Raw genomic sequence first — 18,794 nt, 5'->3', positions numbered from 1 at the left:
CCGAAGAAGTTGATAAATGGCTGCCCGGTGAACCACCTTGAATTGTATCAGGCTGAGTCTGGCACATTATGAGGACGTGTTGACTCTGCTCAGAGCGTCCTCCCATAGACCTGCCTCTAACTCCTTTCCCAGCTCATCTTCCCACTTGCGCTTCACCTCCCTATCTGGGTTCCCTCCCACTCTATAAGTTCTTTATACATTTCTGAGACCTTCCTCTCACCCACCCCCATTTTAGAAACTACCTGATCCTGTATCCCCTGTGGTGGTAGAAGCAGAAAGGTCGAAACCTGCCTTCGGACAAAGTTCCTTACCTGCAGATAGCGAAACCCATTCCCACCCGGCAATTGGAACTCCTCCACCAAATCCTCCAAACAGGGAAGCTTCCATCAATAAACAGATCTCCCAGTCTCTCAATACCTGCTCTCTGCCACCTCCGAAATCCCCCCATCCAACCTCACCAGGACAAACCGGTGATTGCCACAAATTGGAGCCCACACCGACACTCCCTCCACTCCCATATGCTTCTGCCACTATACACAAACTCTCAGAGCCGGCGAGAACGGCAGAGGTGCCGTTACCAGCGCTCCTAAATTTGTGCTCCTGCATGATGTCCTCACTACCCACTTCCTAATCATAGCTATATTTACCGGCCAGTAGTAATTCCTAAAGTCCGGCGGGGCCAAACCCCCCCCCCAACAGCACTTTTCTTACTCGCGGGGTTTTACCCGCCCACACAAACCCAGAGATCACCATATTAATGTGCTTAAAAAAGGCCTTTGGTATAAAAATAGACACTGAAAAACAAACAAAAAGTCTCGAGAGAACCGTCATCTTTACTGTCTGTACCCTTCCCACCTCCGAAAGTCATCCTTCATTTGCTCAACTAACCGGGTCAGATTTAATTCATGCAACAGCTCCCATCCCTGAGCCACCTAGATTCCCAAGTATCGAAAACTCCCTCCCACCACTTTAAACGGCAACTCCCCCAGTCTCCTCTCCCACCCCTCGCCTGAATCACACAAACCTCACTTTTTCCCATATTCAATTTGTACCCCGCGAACCAGCCAAATTCCCCTAAGATCCACATAATCACTCCCCTCCCCCCTAGCGGGTCAGAAATATACAGGAGTAGGTTGTAACAAGACCCTGTGCTCCACCCCCTCCCCCTAAACTAGCCCCTTCCACTCCTTTGCTGCTCTCAGTGCCATTGCCAATGGATTGCCAATGGCTCTATAGTCAAGGCAAACAACAGTGGAGGGAGTGGACGTCCCTGCCTCATCCCCCGGCTCAGTCTAAAATATTCCGAGCTCTCACGGTTTGTCTACACACTCGCCACCAGCGCCTGATTCAGCAACCGGACCCAATCTACAAAACCCTGCCCAAACCCAAACCGCCCCAGGACCTCCCACAAATACTTCCACTCCATCCTGTCAAAGGCCTCCTTCGCGTCCATAGCGAACACCACCTCCCTTCCCTTGGAGGGCATCATGATGACATTCAAGAGCCTTCTAACGTTGCCTGTTAACTGCCTACCTTTGACAAATCCCTTCTGGACCTCCCCTTCACCCCCGGAACACAATCCTCTATTCCCGAGGCCAAAATCTTGGCCAGCAATTTGGCGTCAACGTTTAGTACAGAGATTGGTCCATATGACCCGCATTTTTCTGGGTTCTTCTCCCGCTTCAGGATCAATGAGATCGATGCCTGTGACATTGTTGGGGGAAGAACACCCTGCTCCCTAGCCTCATTAAATGTCCTCACCAGCAGTGAAGTCAGCACCCCAGAAAACCTCTTATCAAATTCCACTGGATGTCCATCCGGTCCCGGGGCGTTGCCCAACTGCATGTCCTCCAATCCCTCTATTACTTACACAATCCCGATCGCGGCTCTCAGCCCCTCCACCAATCCTTCCACCACTTTCGGAAACTCCAAACCCTCCAAGAATTGCCTCGTCCCCTCCACCCCAGCTGGGGGCTCCGACTCATACAGCCGACTGTAAAATTCCTTGAACACCCTGTTCATCCCCGCTGGGTCCAAGATCATGTTGCCCCCTCTATCCTTCACTTTTCGTATCTGCCTGGCCGCCACCCATTTCCTGAGCCTTTCCTGTGGATATCAGACCAAACTCCATCTGCAGCTTCTGCCGCTCCCAGTCAACAGATTTGACGGTCATGCAATCTTGAGATTAAAATTCATGAGCACCAGGATATGTTATAGGACTCTTAACCACAAACTGTTGAAATTTAATTTAAATTTAAAGCCTAAGAGGTTTTGTTAAAATCATCTTTGTTTGTCTTCTTTCAGTCGCAGCAGGTCAAGATCATCTCGGAGCAGGTCTCACTCACACTCTCGCTCAAGGTCGCGATCCTTTTCACCAGGAAAGAGGCGGGTATCAAGGTCACGTAGCCAGACTCCACCGTAAGTGCACGTAAATGGTGTTATCTATTACAAGATTTTGCAACATAGCAGAGGATAAAACGACGGACTACAGTCCATGGGTGATTGGTCGCAAATAAGCTATGAAGGCGTTGTTCACAAATTAGTTTGTCCATATTCCACTGTTCCCCTCTCTCTGTACATACCTTATGTAACAAAAAAACCACAGCTGCAAAAAAGAGTGATAAACTTGTTCACTTATTTATAATCTGACTTTGAGCCATGGCTTTAGCTTCTCAAGAGAGTAAACCTGCTGTTATTTTTATGGTTCGACCCGGCTCTGGGTCACTGTCCGTGTAGAGTTTGCAAATTCTCCCCGTGTTTGCGTGGGTTTCACCCCCACAACCCAAAGATGTGCAGGCTAGGTGGATTGGCCACGCTAAATTGCCCCTTAATTGGAAAAAAAATGAATTGGGTACTCTGAAATTTTTTTTAAAAACTTTGTTTCTCTCTCCACATGTACTGCCAGACATAGACTCTTTCCAGTATTTTTATTACTGATTTCCAGCATCTGCAGTATTTCATTTTTGTTCAGGGTTACTGAGATGTATTGTGAAGAAATGTACCCAGAGAAAGAGAGAGAGAGATCATTTTGTTGGCGGTCAGTTTGCCTCCAGGTCTCAATGGAATGAGAGAAAGGGGAAGGGAAGGGAAAGAGAGACAGTGAGAAAAAATGAGTGTACAAGTCAGAAGGAAAACTCAAAATGTAGAGAGATTAAGAAACACACAGAATCTGAGTTGAGAAGAAACAAAAGATTTGCAAGAGAAATGATAAAAGTATGTGACCCATACAGAGTGAGACAGAATGAGTGAAAGTCAGAGAATGGGAGACAAACTGTGAGACAGTTAAAGGAAGAAGCATATTTTCCTTTTGTCTCAGTAGTACTTACTTGGGAGATAAGGTGCTATTATTTGTAAAATAAATTAATTTTGTCCATTGCAGAGTTCAGTGAGAGACTAAAACTCTTGCACATTGCTCTGTCTGTCTGCAATGTGAAATGTTAGGTTTGCTGCTGTCACTTCGTGAGGTGCATGTTACGGAGTGAATGATAACATTCAGCTTTAGCTAACTTCTCATTGATCTAACCAGACAAAAAGCTGCTCCTGCAATAATCTTTGTTGCATAAAGAATATTGAGAGTGAGCTTCACTGCCTATCATAATGTGTTGAAGGAGGTTGTACCTCCAGGACTTTGCGAACCAAATTTTACACCTTTTGTCATATCCATGAGCCTGATTGCACTCCTGCTCTGTAGTTCCATTGTGTCCAGGTATTTGATTCTGTTTTGGTATATCTGCCTCTTAAATTGTTTTTTATATTCCTCCTGTCCCATAGCTATACACCAACCACACACTCATTCTCAAAGAAAACTCTAGTGTTCCCATACATCCAAGATGATTCCAAACCTCTCCCTTTGTTCAGGTCACTGCTGGCAGGCCTGATGTATTGTGACGCACTTGCCTTTTAGTGTTGGACTTCAATGTTATGTTGCCCATCATCAGTGGCCTTTAATCAGTTCCTTAGCTTTTCACTAGTGGTCACTACTCTTTGTTTGGAGACCTAGATCACTCTGAGCAAAGCGTTGACACTTTGTTCCAAAACTCGGCAACTTACTAATGACATCCAACTTTTTGCCAGGATTGTCGGATTCCAGATCTAAGATAATTCCAGTAATCAGCTATTTACTGAGCTCTTGAACAAGAATGAAAGGTCCTTGCAAGTTGTTCCAGCTGTTACAAAAGGATTACCTGTGGGGGAACTCTTCATTCGGATTAATTTATGGATGTCTTGTTTTCTTGCAGTTCCACAACAGGACTTGGCGGTGGTCCTGTCACCCTCACTCCTGATCAGAGACTAGGGGAAGAAAACAAAGGACATCAGCTGTTAATGAAGATGGGTATGGTTAACTCCATTCTACTTTTAGTCATGATTTTCGCAGCAATTCCATGTAAGATACTCAAGTGTGTCACATTATTACCTCCTATTCAGAAGGGTGGCTGGGGTTGTTTACCCAAATGGTGTCACCAAAGCAAAATACAGGCCTAGTTTTGTAGTTTATTGTATTCATTGAGGGACTGTTACAGATGAGTGTTTTTCAAGTAGCTGTTACTTACAAGACCTGCAACAATGGTAACATCCCAGGGTATTCATAGCTAATGTAAGTACAGCTGATAGAGCCACTTATTGTAGCAGTGCAAATATAAAGTGTTGTAAAATTTAAAAATATGTATTTTTGATAGAGACCGAAAACCACTACTCCTTCAAGCTAACTTAGCGATTTAACTAGAAAAATGTAAATGATCAAACCTGACTCCTGACTTAGTAAAAACTATTAGCAGTAATATAAACTTAAGTAACCAGAACTTCAGAAGCTGGTAACCGGGATTCATGAGCCACCATATGGACACCCAAGGGTTGTGCAATCAGTAGAAAATCATTTGGTCGTATTGGTCTGTTCTAGGCTGGAGTGGATCGGGAGGACTTGGGGCAAAGGAGCAGGGTATTCAGGATCCAATCAAAGGAGGCGAGATCCGTGATAAGTGGGACCTGTATAAAGGAGTAGGGGTCCCACTCGACGATCCCTATGAGAATTATCGAAGAAATAAGAGTTACTCCTTCATAGCTCGCATGAAAGCAAGAGATGAAAGTAAGTTGCGTGAATTAATCCAGTTTGTGTCTGTGACACTTGTGCTGCTTTGAAACTTTCAGTTGCATTGCTTTTTGTGCACAGGATCGGATCATTGACTGACAGGTTGCAAATGTACTTAAATAGTAAATCTTGGCATCCTCTTTAAACTGGGCATTCAGAGCAGGGTTTTTTTTAGATTAAAGCACAGTGCCAACTACCTGTGCTGTGGAAATTCTCAGTCTCCACTGTACACAGTGTCAACCACCTGTGCTGTGGAAATCATAGAATCTACAGTGCAGACGTAGGCCATTCGGCCCATCAAGTCTGCACCAGCCCTTACAAAGAGCACCCTACTGCACACCACATATCTACCTTATCCCCAGTAACCCCCACTTAACATTTTTTGGACACTAAGGGCAATTTAGCATGGCCAATCCACCTAACCCACATGTCTTTGGACTGTGGGAGGAAACCGGAGCACCCGGAGGAAACCCACGCAGACACAGGGAGAATGCGCAGACTCCGCACAGACAGTGACCCAGCCGGGAATCAAACCTGGGACCCTGGAGCTGTGAAGCAGCTGTGCTAAATACTATGCTACCGTGCTGCCCCTAATTCTCAGTCCCACTGTGCACTGGAGTGTCAACCATCTTTGCTGTGGAAATTCTCAATCTCCACTGTACACTGGAGTGTCAATTGTGCTGTAGACAGTTTCCAATCGTGTCTCTTTTGATCTCGACATTATGCAAATCTCTATCCATTTGTTTTACATGGCATAATCATCAAACTTATCACAAATATTATGTTGTCCAATAAACAAGGTTCAAAACTTAGTTTTCCCTACATACTTCTAGATATCAAAAGTCATTATCTGAATTTTAAAGATCCCCACGTGCTCTTTCACTGTTCTCCATAGTGTGGATAATTTATTTATATTTGAGGATCACTCTGAATTTGGAATTTTCAGTTTTATGTACCTTCAGTGCTTTAACTTCAATATTCTGATACCAGGGTGTGTAGCCCCATCCTGGTGGTTTCATTAAACTTACTGTCTCTACGGAGCATGTGTCAGAACCTTGGGAAAAAAAGTATTAAATGAATAGTAATGCAGTGTATGTTTTCACTCTTCTGTGACACATTATCCATACTACTGGTGTTATCCATGTAATTGACCATATTGGTTACCTGTTCTTCAATGCATTTTCAGTGTGCATTCCATATACGTCATGCCTGCACATTCAATTGCAAGATCATACTCTAGATGCCCAATACAAGACAGTCCTACCCTTCCAAGCTTTCTGTCTGAACATCAGAGGTGATTGATTCAAATCCTCCTTGAACAGTCCTGGTGTTTCAGGTAGTGATTGGTTGCAAATACATTCTTGTTGATGAGCAAGGACACCCATTTCCAAGAGAAGTTCATCCATTAACTATTGTTATGGGCCAGGGTTTAGAGAACTCCAAAGTGTATCATGGAGTTCACCTAACCCACAACTTTTAATAGATTGTGGTATGGGGAGCACACTGACCACTCTACAAGTGTGGTACAGCAGAAATGGAGAAGTATTTTTTAAAGCAAAACAATGTTTATTCTATGAACTCAAGTTAACCTTTTTAAAACATACAGTGAACATCTTGGCACCCATTAATTCAAATACAACCCCCAAAGACTACAACACTAAGTAATACTTTAAGCTTTCCTTTTAACATCCATAAGACTTAAAAACAAAACCTTTAACAGAAGCACATCAGGTTAAAGTCACTACTGAGAGCAGTTATTAGTTTTAAATCACCAAAGGATCGATTTAGTTTTTAGATTATAGAGAGAGAGACTAATACCCTTTCTGGCTGTGGCTGTAGCTATCCAGCTCTGAAAACGAAACTAAAACACACCCTGCAGCAAACAGCCTAAAACAAAAGGAGAAATCTGACAGACAGCCCAGCTCCACCCACTCTCTGACATCACTGCAGTAATAAACACCCATTTCTTAAAGGTACTCTCACATGACACCCCCCAAGAAAAAAAAATAAATAAACCATCAACTTCAAGACGGTTTCATTTTTCACCTTTTCACTATCCTTTAAGAAATGCACACAGTAAATATATTTTTTTTGTTTAAAAAAAAAAAACAACACGATTGCTGCAAAGATCCCCCACGCCCTCAGCACACAGACGAAGATCCTTTCCCGTTATTCAGCAATCAGGATGGCTGCTTCGAATCCCCGCGTTTTCATGGACGTTTCTGCGGGCGGTGAACCCCTGGGCCGGATCGTGATGGAGCTCCATGCCGATGTGGTTCCAAAAACTGCAGAAAATTTCCGTGCATTGTGCACTGGTGAGAAGGGGTTTGGTTACAAGGGCTCGATATTCCACAGAGTCATTCCTGATTTCATGTGCCAGGGTGGTGACTTCACCAAGCACGATGGCACTGGTGGGAAGTCCATCTACGGTGAAACGTTTAAGGATGAGAATTTCAAACTGACGCACACAGGACCTGGTATCCTGTCCATGGCTAATGCTGGGCCAAATACAAATGGATCCCAGTTCTTTCTCTGCACCGTGAAAACTGCATGGTTGGATGGAAAACATGTTGTGTTTGGCAAAGTGACAGACGGGATGGATATTGTGAAGAAAATGGAAAAATATGGAAGCCAAAGTGGCAAAACCAGCAAGAAAATTACCATCTCTGACTGTGGGCAGCTGAACTAATTGTATTTGCATCTCTGGATTGTGGGCAGCTGAACTGAACTAATTGTAATTGCAAATAGCATTGCCCAATTTCAATAAAATGTGATCATTTACGCTTCTAAAAAAAAAAAAAAAACAACACACACAAACAGGTATAATAAAATCGTCCATTTTTGTTCTTCCTCCAACTGGAATTCCTCTCGATTGACAATCTCTTTGAACAAGAAGGTCTCTGCACGATCCATCCATTTCTCTACGCCTCAGCATGTCTCTTTAAAGTCAGATACTTTAGTTCAATCTGATCACAGAGCCTCTTGTAATTCTCCAACACGTGAGCATTGGTTATCACAGCTTTCAGGCAGTCAAATGCCTGTTGAAACGCCATTGAAATTTTCGACGTTTCTTCAACAAGTCCATCAGTGGAGCAATCACGCTACAAAACTTTTGGACAAATGTTTGATCAAATCCACTCATGCCAAGAAATCACATTATTTCCCTTCGTCTTGAAGGTATCGGAAACTCCTCAAGGAAAGTGTCTTGGGCTTTTCCAAATTCACTTTTGGCTAGGTTTATCACCAAACCCGCCTCCTGAAGTCCATCGAATAACTGCATCAGATGTTTTAAATATTCTTTCCTTGTCTGGCTGAAAATTACCAGATCGTCGATGTCTACTGCACAATTGGGTAATCCTGAAACGACTTTGTTAGTTAACCGTTGAAATGTGGCTTGGGCGTTTTTCATGCCAAATGGCATAACTTTGAATTGGCATATACCACCTGGAGTCACAAAAGCTGAAATCTCCTTCGCCCTTTCGGATAAAGGTACCTGCCAGTAACCTTTAAGTAAATCCAGTTTGGAAATAAAAGCTGATTGTCGCACTTTCTCAATGCAATCCTCCAAAGATGGGATAGGATAAGAGTCCGTTTTTGTAACTGCATTAACCTTTCTATAGTCCACACACAACCGTTGGGTACTGTCTGGTTTAGGCACCATCACTATGGGTGAGCTCCATTGGCTGCAACTCACTTCAATTATGCCATTTTTAAGCATACTCTCAAACTCTTTGTTAACCTGTGCCAATTTTAAAGGGTTAAGTCTATATGGATGTTGTTTGATTGGAACAGCATTTCCCACATCTACATCATGTATAGCCATTTTAGTACTTCTCAATCTATCTCTACAAACTTGCCCATGTGATATCAATAACTCTTTCAGGTCAGTCCGTTTTTCCTCTGGAAGGTAACTCAACAATTCATCCCAATTTTTAAGAACATCCTCGTTTTCCAATTTAATTTGAGGTATGTCAAATTCACAGTCATCTGGATTTGGTTCGTCCCTTTGAATTAGAATCATTAAAACCTCCTTCTTTTCCTCTCCTTCCCTTTCAAAGTACCTTTTAAGCATATTCACATGACACACTCGGTGAGTCTTCCTTCTATCTGGTGTTTTTGCCACATAATTCACCTCACTTAATTTCCTTTCAATTTGATACGGTCCACGAAACCTAGCTTTTAAAGGCTCACCTACCACCGGTAACAACATTAAAACTTTATTTCCACTGGCAAAACTACAAACTTTGGATTTCTTGTCCGCAACCCGTTTCATCACATTTTGTGCAACTTTCAAATGTTTTCTAGCCAATTCATCTGCTCTATTTAATCGTTCCCTAAAATTTGACACACAATCTAATAATGTAATTTCCGATTTCCCACGCACCGGTTTTTCCTTAATCAATTTAAGTGGTCCTCTTACCTCATGACCAGAAATTCGTTCAAAAGGACTGAATTTGGTTGACTCATTAGGTGCATCCCTAATTGGAAACAGTACGAATGGAATTCCTTTATCCCAATCCTCTGGATAATCTTGACAATAAGCCCTCAACATTGTCTTTGATGTCTGATGCCACCTTTCTAACACTCCCCGTGATTCTGGATGGTGCGCAGTTGATTTAAATTGTTTTATTCCTAAGCTATCCATAACATCTTTGAATAACCTTGCAGTAAAATTTGATCCTTGATCCGATTGTATTTCTGTGGGTAGTCCATATCTAGTAAAGAATTTAAGTAACTCCTCCACAATCTTTTTAGCTCTAATATTACATACTGGAATGGCCTCTGGAAACCTAGGAGACACATCCATTATAGTCAAAAGATATTGATTCCCACTTTTCGTTTTAGGAAGCGGTCCTACGCAATCAATTAGGACCCTTGTAAAAGGTTCCTCAAATGCTGGAATGGTGCTGGATTAATTAAATTAATAAATTAAAGGTGCTGGATTTATCACTGCTTGAGGTTTGCCTATCATTTGCCATGTGTGACATGATTGACAAAATTTCACTACATCTTTATGTAGTCCAGGCCAATAAAAATGTTTTTTTATTTTAGCTTGAGTTTTCCTTAATCCCAAATGATCTCCCACTTGTACCACATGTGCAACTCACAACACCTCCTTTCTATACCCTACCGGCAATACTACTTGATGAACTTCTGCCCACTTTTCATCCGCCTGCATATGTAAAGGTCTCCATTTTCTCATCAGGACATTACTTTTACGGTAATAACACTCTGGTACACACTCAGATTCCTCTTTTGTGTATGCTTTCTGATACATCCGTTTTATTTCTATGTCTTTCTGTTGTAACTCCGCCAATTTCCTGAACTAAAAATATTAAAGAGATCTGGCACATTCTTATCAATCACCTCTTGATCAGGCTGTACAATATTTTGCCCCTCCTTCGCTTCACTTGGGCTTTCCTTTACCACTTTAACAAACCTCAGTGTCTTATCCTGTTTTACCACATCAACCTTCCCAGTGCTTTTCTTCAACCACCAATACTGTGACTTTACATGGCCTAGTTTATTACAGTGAAAACATTTGAAACTTTTCATTTCTTTTCCACTCTCCTAGATTTCTTTATTAGTCTGAGGTACACTCTCCTTATTATCTACCATCAGATCACCTTTATCGTTACGACTTGAGCATTTCTCGTGTCCCCAGTTTCTATCCCTCACAGGTTGAAACTGATGTTTAGGAAACCAAACTTTGATTGATAAACTAATTCATAATCATCTGCCATTTCTGCTGCTGACCTCGCCGTTTTAACCCTCTGCTCTTCCACATGAGTTCTCACTACATCAGGAATTGAATTTTTAAACCCCTCCAAAAATATAATTTATCTGAGAGCTACATGCGTTTGGTCTATTTTCAAAGCCCTTATCCACCTATCAAAATTACTCTGATCCTTTCAAACTCCATGTATGTTTGACCAGGTTCTTTCCTTCAATTTCTAAACCTTTGGCTGTAGGCTTCAGGCACTAGTTCATATGCACCTGAGATGGATTTTTTCACCACCTCATACGACCCAGATACCTTCTCCGGTAGTGATGCAAACACTCCACTAGCCCTACCTACCAGCTGTGTTTGAATCAGTAATACCCACATGTCCTGTGGCCATTTAATTTGTTTAGCTACCTTCTCAAATGAAATGAAAAAGGCTTCTACCTCCTTCTCATCGAACCTTGGCAATGCCTGGACATATTTAAATAGATCTCCACCAAGCCTTTAACTATGACGCACTTTCTCACTATCCTCATCACTATCATCCAACTGTACGTTTCCCTTTATGCCTGCCAATTTTAACTGACTGTCATGTTTCGTGGCCATTTTCTGAAGTTCAAACTCTCTCTCTCTATCTTTTTTCCTGATCTGTATCTCCCTTTCTCTTTCTTTTTCCTCTCTATCTCTTTCGTATTCAAGCTGCTTTAATTCTTTCTCATCTCCCATTTGTTTAATTTGTAACTAAATTTTTGCCATTTCCAATGAGTCAAACTGTATCTCAGGCAACTTTAAATGCTTAAGCCACCGCCATAATTACCTCATCTTTTCACATTTTGTTAGGTAATGTTAACTGCAATGTTTTTGCCAAATCTAACAGTCTGCTTTTAGTCTCTGTCCGTAAGGTACTGCATGTGACCGTCTCCACCCCCAAAAACTTCTGAGCCTCTGAAAGAGCCATTTTCCACAACACACTCCCTACTTAAACTAGAATACCACACCTGAAAAGCAACCACACAATATGCTCACCCCTCATTGTCTTTAAATTCACTAAGCCAATCCAATAGATAGACTTTTATCCCGGACAAGCCCCCAATTTGTTATGGGCCAGGGTTTAGAGAACCCCAAAGTGTATCATGGAGTTCACCTGACCCACAACTTTTAATAGATTGTGGTATGGGGAGCACACGGCCCACTCTACAGGTGTGGTACAGCAGAAATGGAAAAGTATTTTTTAAAAGCAAAACCATGTTTATTCTATAAACTCAAGTTAACCTTTTTAAAACATATAGTGAACATCTTAGCAACCATTAATTCAAATACAACCCCCAAAGACTTCAACACTAAGTGGTCCTTTAAGCTTTCCTTTTAACATCCATAAGACTTAAAAACAAAATCTTTAACAGAAGCACATCAGGTTAAAGTCACCACTGAGAGCAGTTATTAGTTTTAAATCACCAATGGATCGATTTACAGTTTTTAGATTATAGAGAGAGAGACTAATACCCCTTCTGGCTGTGACTGCAGTTATCCAGCTCTGAAAACGAAACTAAAACACACCCTGCAGCAAACAGCCTAAAATGAAAGTATAAAGCTGACAGACAGCCCAGCTCCACTCACTCTCTGACATCACTGCAGTAATAAACACCCATTTCTTAAAGGTATTCACTACAGATATTTATATACACACCCATTTATTAACACCCATTTCTTAAAGGTACTCTCATATGACACTATCCTTCACTTCTTAATCTCTTAAGGCTTTAAGCTTTTTCTTCACACAATTTTGGTATAAACCAAAAGCTTGTCTCCCTTATCAAAATTCAATTTCAGCTGACTCGCAAGGAAGCTTTTTCTTCCAAATTTACTTCATTCAGGGACCACCAAGACTGATTTTTTAATATCTGAAATTTGACTGTTCTTAAATGTAAATGCTTCACCTTTCCAGGTGTTTGAACCAATGCATCCTGCTGTTGTAAAGAAATGATCGGTGATTCAGTATTTTAACAAAACTCCCCTGGCTCCCTCATTTATTGATGTGCAGAATTAGTAATTCAGTGATTGTTTCAGGGAGCTTCATTGCTAATTGTTATGAACATTACACGCTTAGTAAAATTAGTCTGAGGTTGACTTAAATTCGGGGAAATCGAATTATTTTAAATGTAGTTTTCAGGTAGCCTTGGATAATAAACTTTTATCATATTCCCTTATAGAATTTATTACACCATTTAATAAGTATTAGAATATTTGTTTTGCTTTTTAATATTTCTCTGTTATTGCAGTGAAGAAAGAAATACAGGAACAGCCACCCCCCGAGTGAAGAATGCGTGAGAAGATGGAAGTGTGTTTGTTCTGCATCACTCCCATAACCCAATAAGGACTTAGAAACCCAAGCTACTCACTGCTGGACTGATCGACTACAGGAGGCCTCATATATCTGAGTATTTCAGGGCTGGGACACGAGCAAAGGATTAAATCCCTAATGAATCTTCATGCAGATCAAATATGCCATAATCTCACTTTCACTTGCGGTACCTGCTAATACAATGATGTCTTTCCCAGTGTATTTTTTTTTGTGAAACAGTGCAGAGTTGTAGGCATCAATGATAGGATGAGAATTTTTATACTGACAAATTATAAGTGTTTGTGTTGGCCTAAAATTGGACATTTTGATTATCTCCTCCGTTGTGTACTGAGGAAGGACTCGGAAGTCTTGAAGTATTTTCACTTGCCCTTTTTTGTTTGGTTACAGAGAGGTGTGAATGGATTGTTAACACTCTCTTTGATCAGTCATCAGACTAGACCTAGTGTAATGACTTTTGTGAACCATTTTAATCTGTTCATCCGAACTGCAGGAGTAAAGTTTCTCAATCAGTAAATCCTTAACTAAACGTTTTCTGTTTATTGTGCCAACCTCTAGTTTGGTCACTAGGTTTCCTGCTCGGTGACGAGAACAAATTCCTGACTCCAGGAAATAAATTACATGTTCCGTTTATGTGGAGACAACAACAGCTTGTATTTATATAGCTCGCAGTGTTTCGCAGGAGTGTTATAAAAGAAAATTTGATACTGAGCCACATGAGATATTATGACATCTGACCAAAAGCTTATTCAAATACACAAATTTTAAGGAGGTCAGAAAGTGAAGATAAGAAGAGGTTGAGGGAGGGAATTGCAGAACCTTGGGCGGGATTCTCCCAGCCCCATGCCGAGCCGGAGAACCCCGCCCCGACGTCGGCATGCGATTCTCCACAGAGCGGAGAATTGGCGCGTCATGGGCCGCCGATTCGCCGGCCCCAATGGGCCGAGCGGTCGCTCTAAAAAGGCAGTCCCGCTGACACCATCCACACCTGGTCGCAGCCGGCGGGAACTCTGCACGCAGGGTCGGGGGGGTGGCCTGTGGTGGTGGTGGGGGGGGCTCCGATGGGGCCTGGCCCACGTTCGGGGCCCACCGATCGGCGGATCGGCCTATCGCTCCCCGGGCGTATTTTCTTACGCGCAGGCCCCTGACCTCCCCCGCCATGTTGCGTCGGGGCTGGCGCGTTGAGGGAGGTCACCGTGCATGTGCGGGTTGGCGATGGCACCACTGCGCATGTCCTCGTTGATGCCGATGCCACTGCGCATGCGCGGATCCCGCGGCGCACAGTTTGTGCCGGGATGGGAGGCTGGAGCGGCGTGAACCGCTCCAGCACTGTGCTGGCCCCCTGTAGGGACCTGAATCGGTACTCCTAGCGGCCCGTTCACGCCGTTGTGTTTCCGACGGTGTGGACACTCTGCCGCCGAATGGGAGAATCCCGCCCTTTGTACCTAAGCATCTGAAAGCATTACATCTCAATGGAATCCAAATGGACAAAACAATAGGATGACTGCTCTGACCCTCATATGTTACCACAACATTGGTTTAAGCGTGCCCATATGCAGATATTTTATTTCTACTATCTTGTTTCCAGCCATAAAGAAGTAGATTTAGCTAGAACGCTCCCATCAAGCACTTGCCTGGAGTTAGCAGCATTAGTGTAGCTAACCAGTGGGGTGAGAAGAATTTGAGTACAGCAATATCCCTGTCATCAAACTGTCAATAAGAAATCATGGTCAATTAAATGGCCTTTTAATAACTTGTTATTAATACTGTTGTTTCTTGACCATGCTTTTGATATCTAGCAGCATTTCACTGGCCCAAACATTCACCCTTTAAAAAATGGATGATACTACAAGTAGGTTATTTCTTTGCCTGCATGGTAAAGTGTAGACCATGTAATAATCCCAGTAAAGCTGTGACACAGTGCCCCCCCTCCCGGGTCAAACTCCACACGGGACAATGACCCAGAGCCGGGAACGAACCTGGGACCTCGGCGCCATGAGGCAGCAGGGCTAACCCACTGCGCCACCATGCTGCCCTCTTCTGTCCTACTTTTGCCCACTCAGCTTGTTTTCTCTGTCCTTACTCTTTGGAAAATATAGAATGATTAATAATTGTCAAAGACACTAAGGATTCAGTCAAAAAGACGACCCTCGGTGCCAATCTGACCAGAAGCTGGTTGCAGTGAAAATCAGGCTACCTTCAGCTAAGCTTGCCTGGGGAACCTTGCTGTTTTTGCGATTATGGTATGTGCCCATACGGTGATTATGGATTACTTGGAATCTGCAGCACACAACCAGGCATCTCCACATGAGCTTCCTCCCACCCCTCTGTATCTAACCTTTCAGCAAATACTTCTATTTCCTCCCCCTCATTTGCTTATCTCGCTTCTCCATGAATGCATTTGTCTCAGATACTCCTTGGTAAAGATTTGCAAGTTCTTGGCACTCATCCATTTTTGAGAAATCCCTGCAAAAATCTCAACCTGTTTGTCATGATATACAAACACACACATAATGATATACAGACGAGCAGCGAATGGACACAGAGAACAAGACATGATCAATAAGCAGGCAGGACACTCGGGTGGGATCTGACTATAAAAGACACGAGGCACTCACACTCCGCCTCTGTCCACTGATGAACATCTAGAGAGTCAGTCACGGGTGTTGTTACAATCTCACACCTCCACCACGTGGCTAAGAGCTAGTCTGTTTCAGTCAGACCGAGTAACCACACTTAAGTTAGCAGAGAGTCAAACTCACCGAGAACTGCTAACTCTGCCATTAGTTCAACAAAACAGACGGGCACAGCGCAAAGTTGCCTGCCCGCGACCACATTCTTCTCCATTTCCTTCTGTTGTTTTGCCACCTCCTGACACTTCGACTCACGAGGCCTCCAGTCAGGCTTCAATCCCGCCCATCAAGGTGCTGTCGCCCCCACCACCGCCTCTCCCACGGTCGACCAGGATCCGACGCAAGCCACAGAGACTAGACTTATGAACATTTGTTCTGTTTGCTATGTTCTGTGTTCTCGCATTAGACAGCTGTTTTCACATGTACATATGTTCACATCCACTGCATGTATATATGTTAATATTGGCCTATTCTTGTAAATACGTTCACATATGTCATCCAAACATTAAAAAAAAGGGGAGATGTCATGATATACAGACACACACACAATGAAATACAGACAAGCAGCTAATGGACACCGAGAACAGGGCATGACCAATAAGCAGGCAGGGCACTCGGGTGGGATCTGACTATAAAAGACACAAGGCACTCACACTCCGCCTCTTTCCACTGATGAACATCTAGAGAGTCAGTCAAGGGTGGTGTTACAATCTCACACCTCCACCACGTGGCTGAGAGCTAGTCTGGTTCAGTCAGCCAGAGTAACCACACTTAAGTTAGCAGAGAGTCGAACTTACAGAGAACTGTGCCATTAGTTCAATAAACCTGATTGAACTAACTTCAAGGTCTGGAGTATCTTTTTGATTTTTGCTGCATCCAGTTGCAGCCAGTGTTATACCAGTGTACCTAACACGACACTGTTACTTGACAGTTGTCCAGTACCAATTCTCCTTGAAGGAGGGGACTATCCAGTAGTCTATGCAGTGGTACCTTTGGAGATTAGAACCAAGCCAATCCTTTGTGATAACTCAGTCATTCAACAAGTGAGCCAGGCAGATCTTCGAGGCCCTATTTACTGATGATTGATCACATAGCCTGACTCACTGGTGGGACCAGGAGAAAGGGCTGGATGGGGTACCTTCCACTCACAATCATTCATGCAATTTTTCCACCTGATAAAGTGGGTGGTCCTCGTTGGGGCAATAGGGAGGAAGCTTACTCTGAGCTGAGATTTTAACCTCCACAGTTAAAACTGACGCACACATTTTGAGCATTTCATATCATTGACTTCTCAATATGGGTTTGTTGATGGGTTTCAACCTAAAAAACGAAATTTCTGGAAATTCTCAGATCTGGCAAGAATTTCTGCAAGGGAAATCGGGTTCACTTACATTCTGATGCTGCGGAGATGCTGAGTATTGAGTATTTTCTGCTTTTCTTTCACATTTCCAGCATCTGCATTCTTTTGCCTTTGGGTTTCTACCTGTTGGAATGGCTGAATCTCCAAAAAATAGACTTTTTTAATGCAACCATTGAAACTCTCCCAGTAATGTCCTTCAAGATGTTTGAGGATGCTTCTTAGGATGTTCACCCTCGCCCCAGATAGAAACATATGTAGAATCATGCATAGATAGTGATCTCCTAGAATAGGCTTTGGTTCCATGTGCATCAACGGCCAACTGGTATCTCACTGGAGGATCTATCCTCATCTGAGCCTAAAATCAACAACAAATCAACTTGTATTTATATAGTGCCTTTGACAAATTGAAACATCTTGGTTATTTCACTGCTGGGGTGGGCCCAGTGAGGCTAGTAGCTGAACCTGTTTCCTCATGTGTTCAACAGAGATCAAGTGTGGGAAACCTCTTGACAACCCATGGAAACAGGGCACCACCCATTTCCCCAAATGGAACCCAGTACAGACCAAACTTGGAAGCTTCCTGTTCTAAACAACGCAACAAATCAAGTCAAGATTCAAAATATTGGAAAGCTGAGTGGTGGCTATGGGTTAGAATTGTAATAACTTGGGTGGTAAACTTTAATGAACTGGGAGGAAAAATCAGATTTATTTGGCAACCAAGGAGCTGACGGTGTAGGTGATTCACTGATTTGAACTATTGAGGATCCATGTTTTGTAGCTAGCACCAGGTTGCAAATCAGTGGTCTCCGTGAAGATTTTTAGGTACAAACTATTAGAGCTCCTTTACAAGTGGGGGAATGTGCTAAATAAGAACAGATTTTTTAAATCTTCTGTATTTTTATTTGGAAAACTTTTAAGTGATTCGATCACAAAGAAATGTATTGTGAGCTAGGTTACAGAATGCCTATGTGTTATGAACTAGCAGATCAACGAGCACCAAATAAACTGAAAGGTCATTCCATTGGAACCATTTGTACTTGTAGAAGTTTAATATTGATTCTTTCATCTCCAGCACAGCACATGATGTTTTTAACTCTTCTCTGGGCATAATTAAGAGATGACCTCAAGCAGTGGCTCATTCGTTAGGTAATGAAATCTTCAAAACTGTGTGGTCACACGGCTGCACTCTGGATGGTTTTAATTATCTGTGCCTGTGCATTAGTTAATCTAATTAAAGTGTTTTTGCTGTTTGGCCAGTGCCGTTGGAGATTATTAATTAAAGATTGGCACTTTACCAATGTATAGTTGTTAGGAAGGTTAAATTGGCAGGGAGAAAGGAGTTTGGAGTAGCCCTTGTGAGAGAGGTTCTTCCAGCTACTGGCGAACAATTGTAATTTTACTGGTTCAGAGATGTGGAGAATTCAGTTACAGGTTTTGTTCTGGATAGAGATTCATACTCCAGCGGTATGTTGGAAATTATAATGTATTATGTTGTGAGGGGCTATAAAGACGGATCCAAAAATTTCTTTTGTTCGTCTGTTTAAGCCAAAAGTTCTTATAAAGAATATTTTATTCCTTCACTAACTGCTGCTTCTTTATGCTCTACTTGCTAATGAATATCATTTAGGTTA

General features: G+C 42.6%; 2 protein-coding genes across 3 annotated transcripts in view; both read left to right on the top strand.

The window, feature by feature from the left end:
* cherp (calcium homeostasis endoplasmic reticulum protein) overlaps nt 1-18,190 on the top strand; it is a 162,853-nt gene extending 144,663 nt beyond the window's left edge. Inside the window, exons 17-21 of one of the 2 annotated variants that reach the window (XM_072482849.1) lie at nt 2,305-2,418; nt 4,239-4,333; nt 4,898-5,083; nt 8,970-9,052; nt 13,091-18,190. In XM_072482849.1, the coding sequence (XP_072338950.1) occupies nt 2,305-2,418; nt 4,239-4,333; nt 4,898-5,083; nt 8,970-9,022 (448 nt within the window). In that variant the 3' untranslated portion in view covers nt 9,023-9,052; nt 13,091-18,190. The remainder of the gene's footprint in view (nt 1-2,304; nt 2,419-4,238; nt 4,334-4,897; nt 5,084-8,969; nt 9,053-13,090) is intronic. The other variant, XM_072482850.1, reaches the window with a different exon arrangement.
* Nucleotides 7,188-7,867, top strand: LOC140395277 (peptidyl-prolyl cis-trans isomerase-like). Its single transcript, XM_072482851.1, has one exon. The coding sequence runs from the start codon at nt 7,272-7,274 to the stop codon at nt 7,773-7,775; it is 504 nt and encodes a 167-aa protein (XP_072338952.1). The 5' UTR covers nt 7,188-7,271; the 3' UTR covers nt 7,776-7,867.
* Nucleotides 18,191-18,794: the final 604 nt, after the last annotated feature.

The sequence above is a fragment of the Scyliorhinus torazame genome, chromosome 18 (genome assembly GCF_047496885.1).
Source record: "Scyliorhinus torazame isolate Kashiwa2021f chromosome 18, sScyTor2.1, whole genome shotgun sequence".
NCBI classification, from domain to species: domain Eukaryota; kingdom Metazoa; phylum Chordata; class Chondrichthyes; order Carcharhiniformes; family Scyliorhinidae; genus Scyliorhinus; species Scyliorhinus torazame.
This window is presented reverse-complemented; position numbering and strand designations above follow the sequence as displayed.

What these genes read in the sequence shown, in the direction of transcription:
- LOC140395277 (XM_072482851.1), top strand. Translation starts at nt 7,272, where the DNA reads ATGGCTGCTTCGAATCCCCGCGTTTTCATGGACGTTTCTGCGGGCGGT.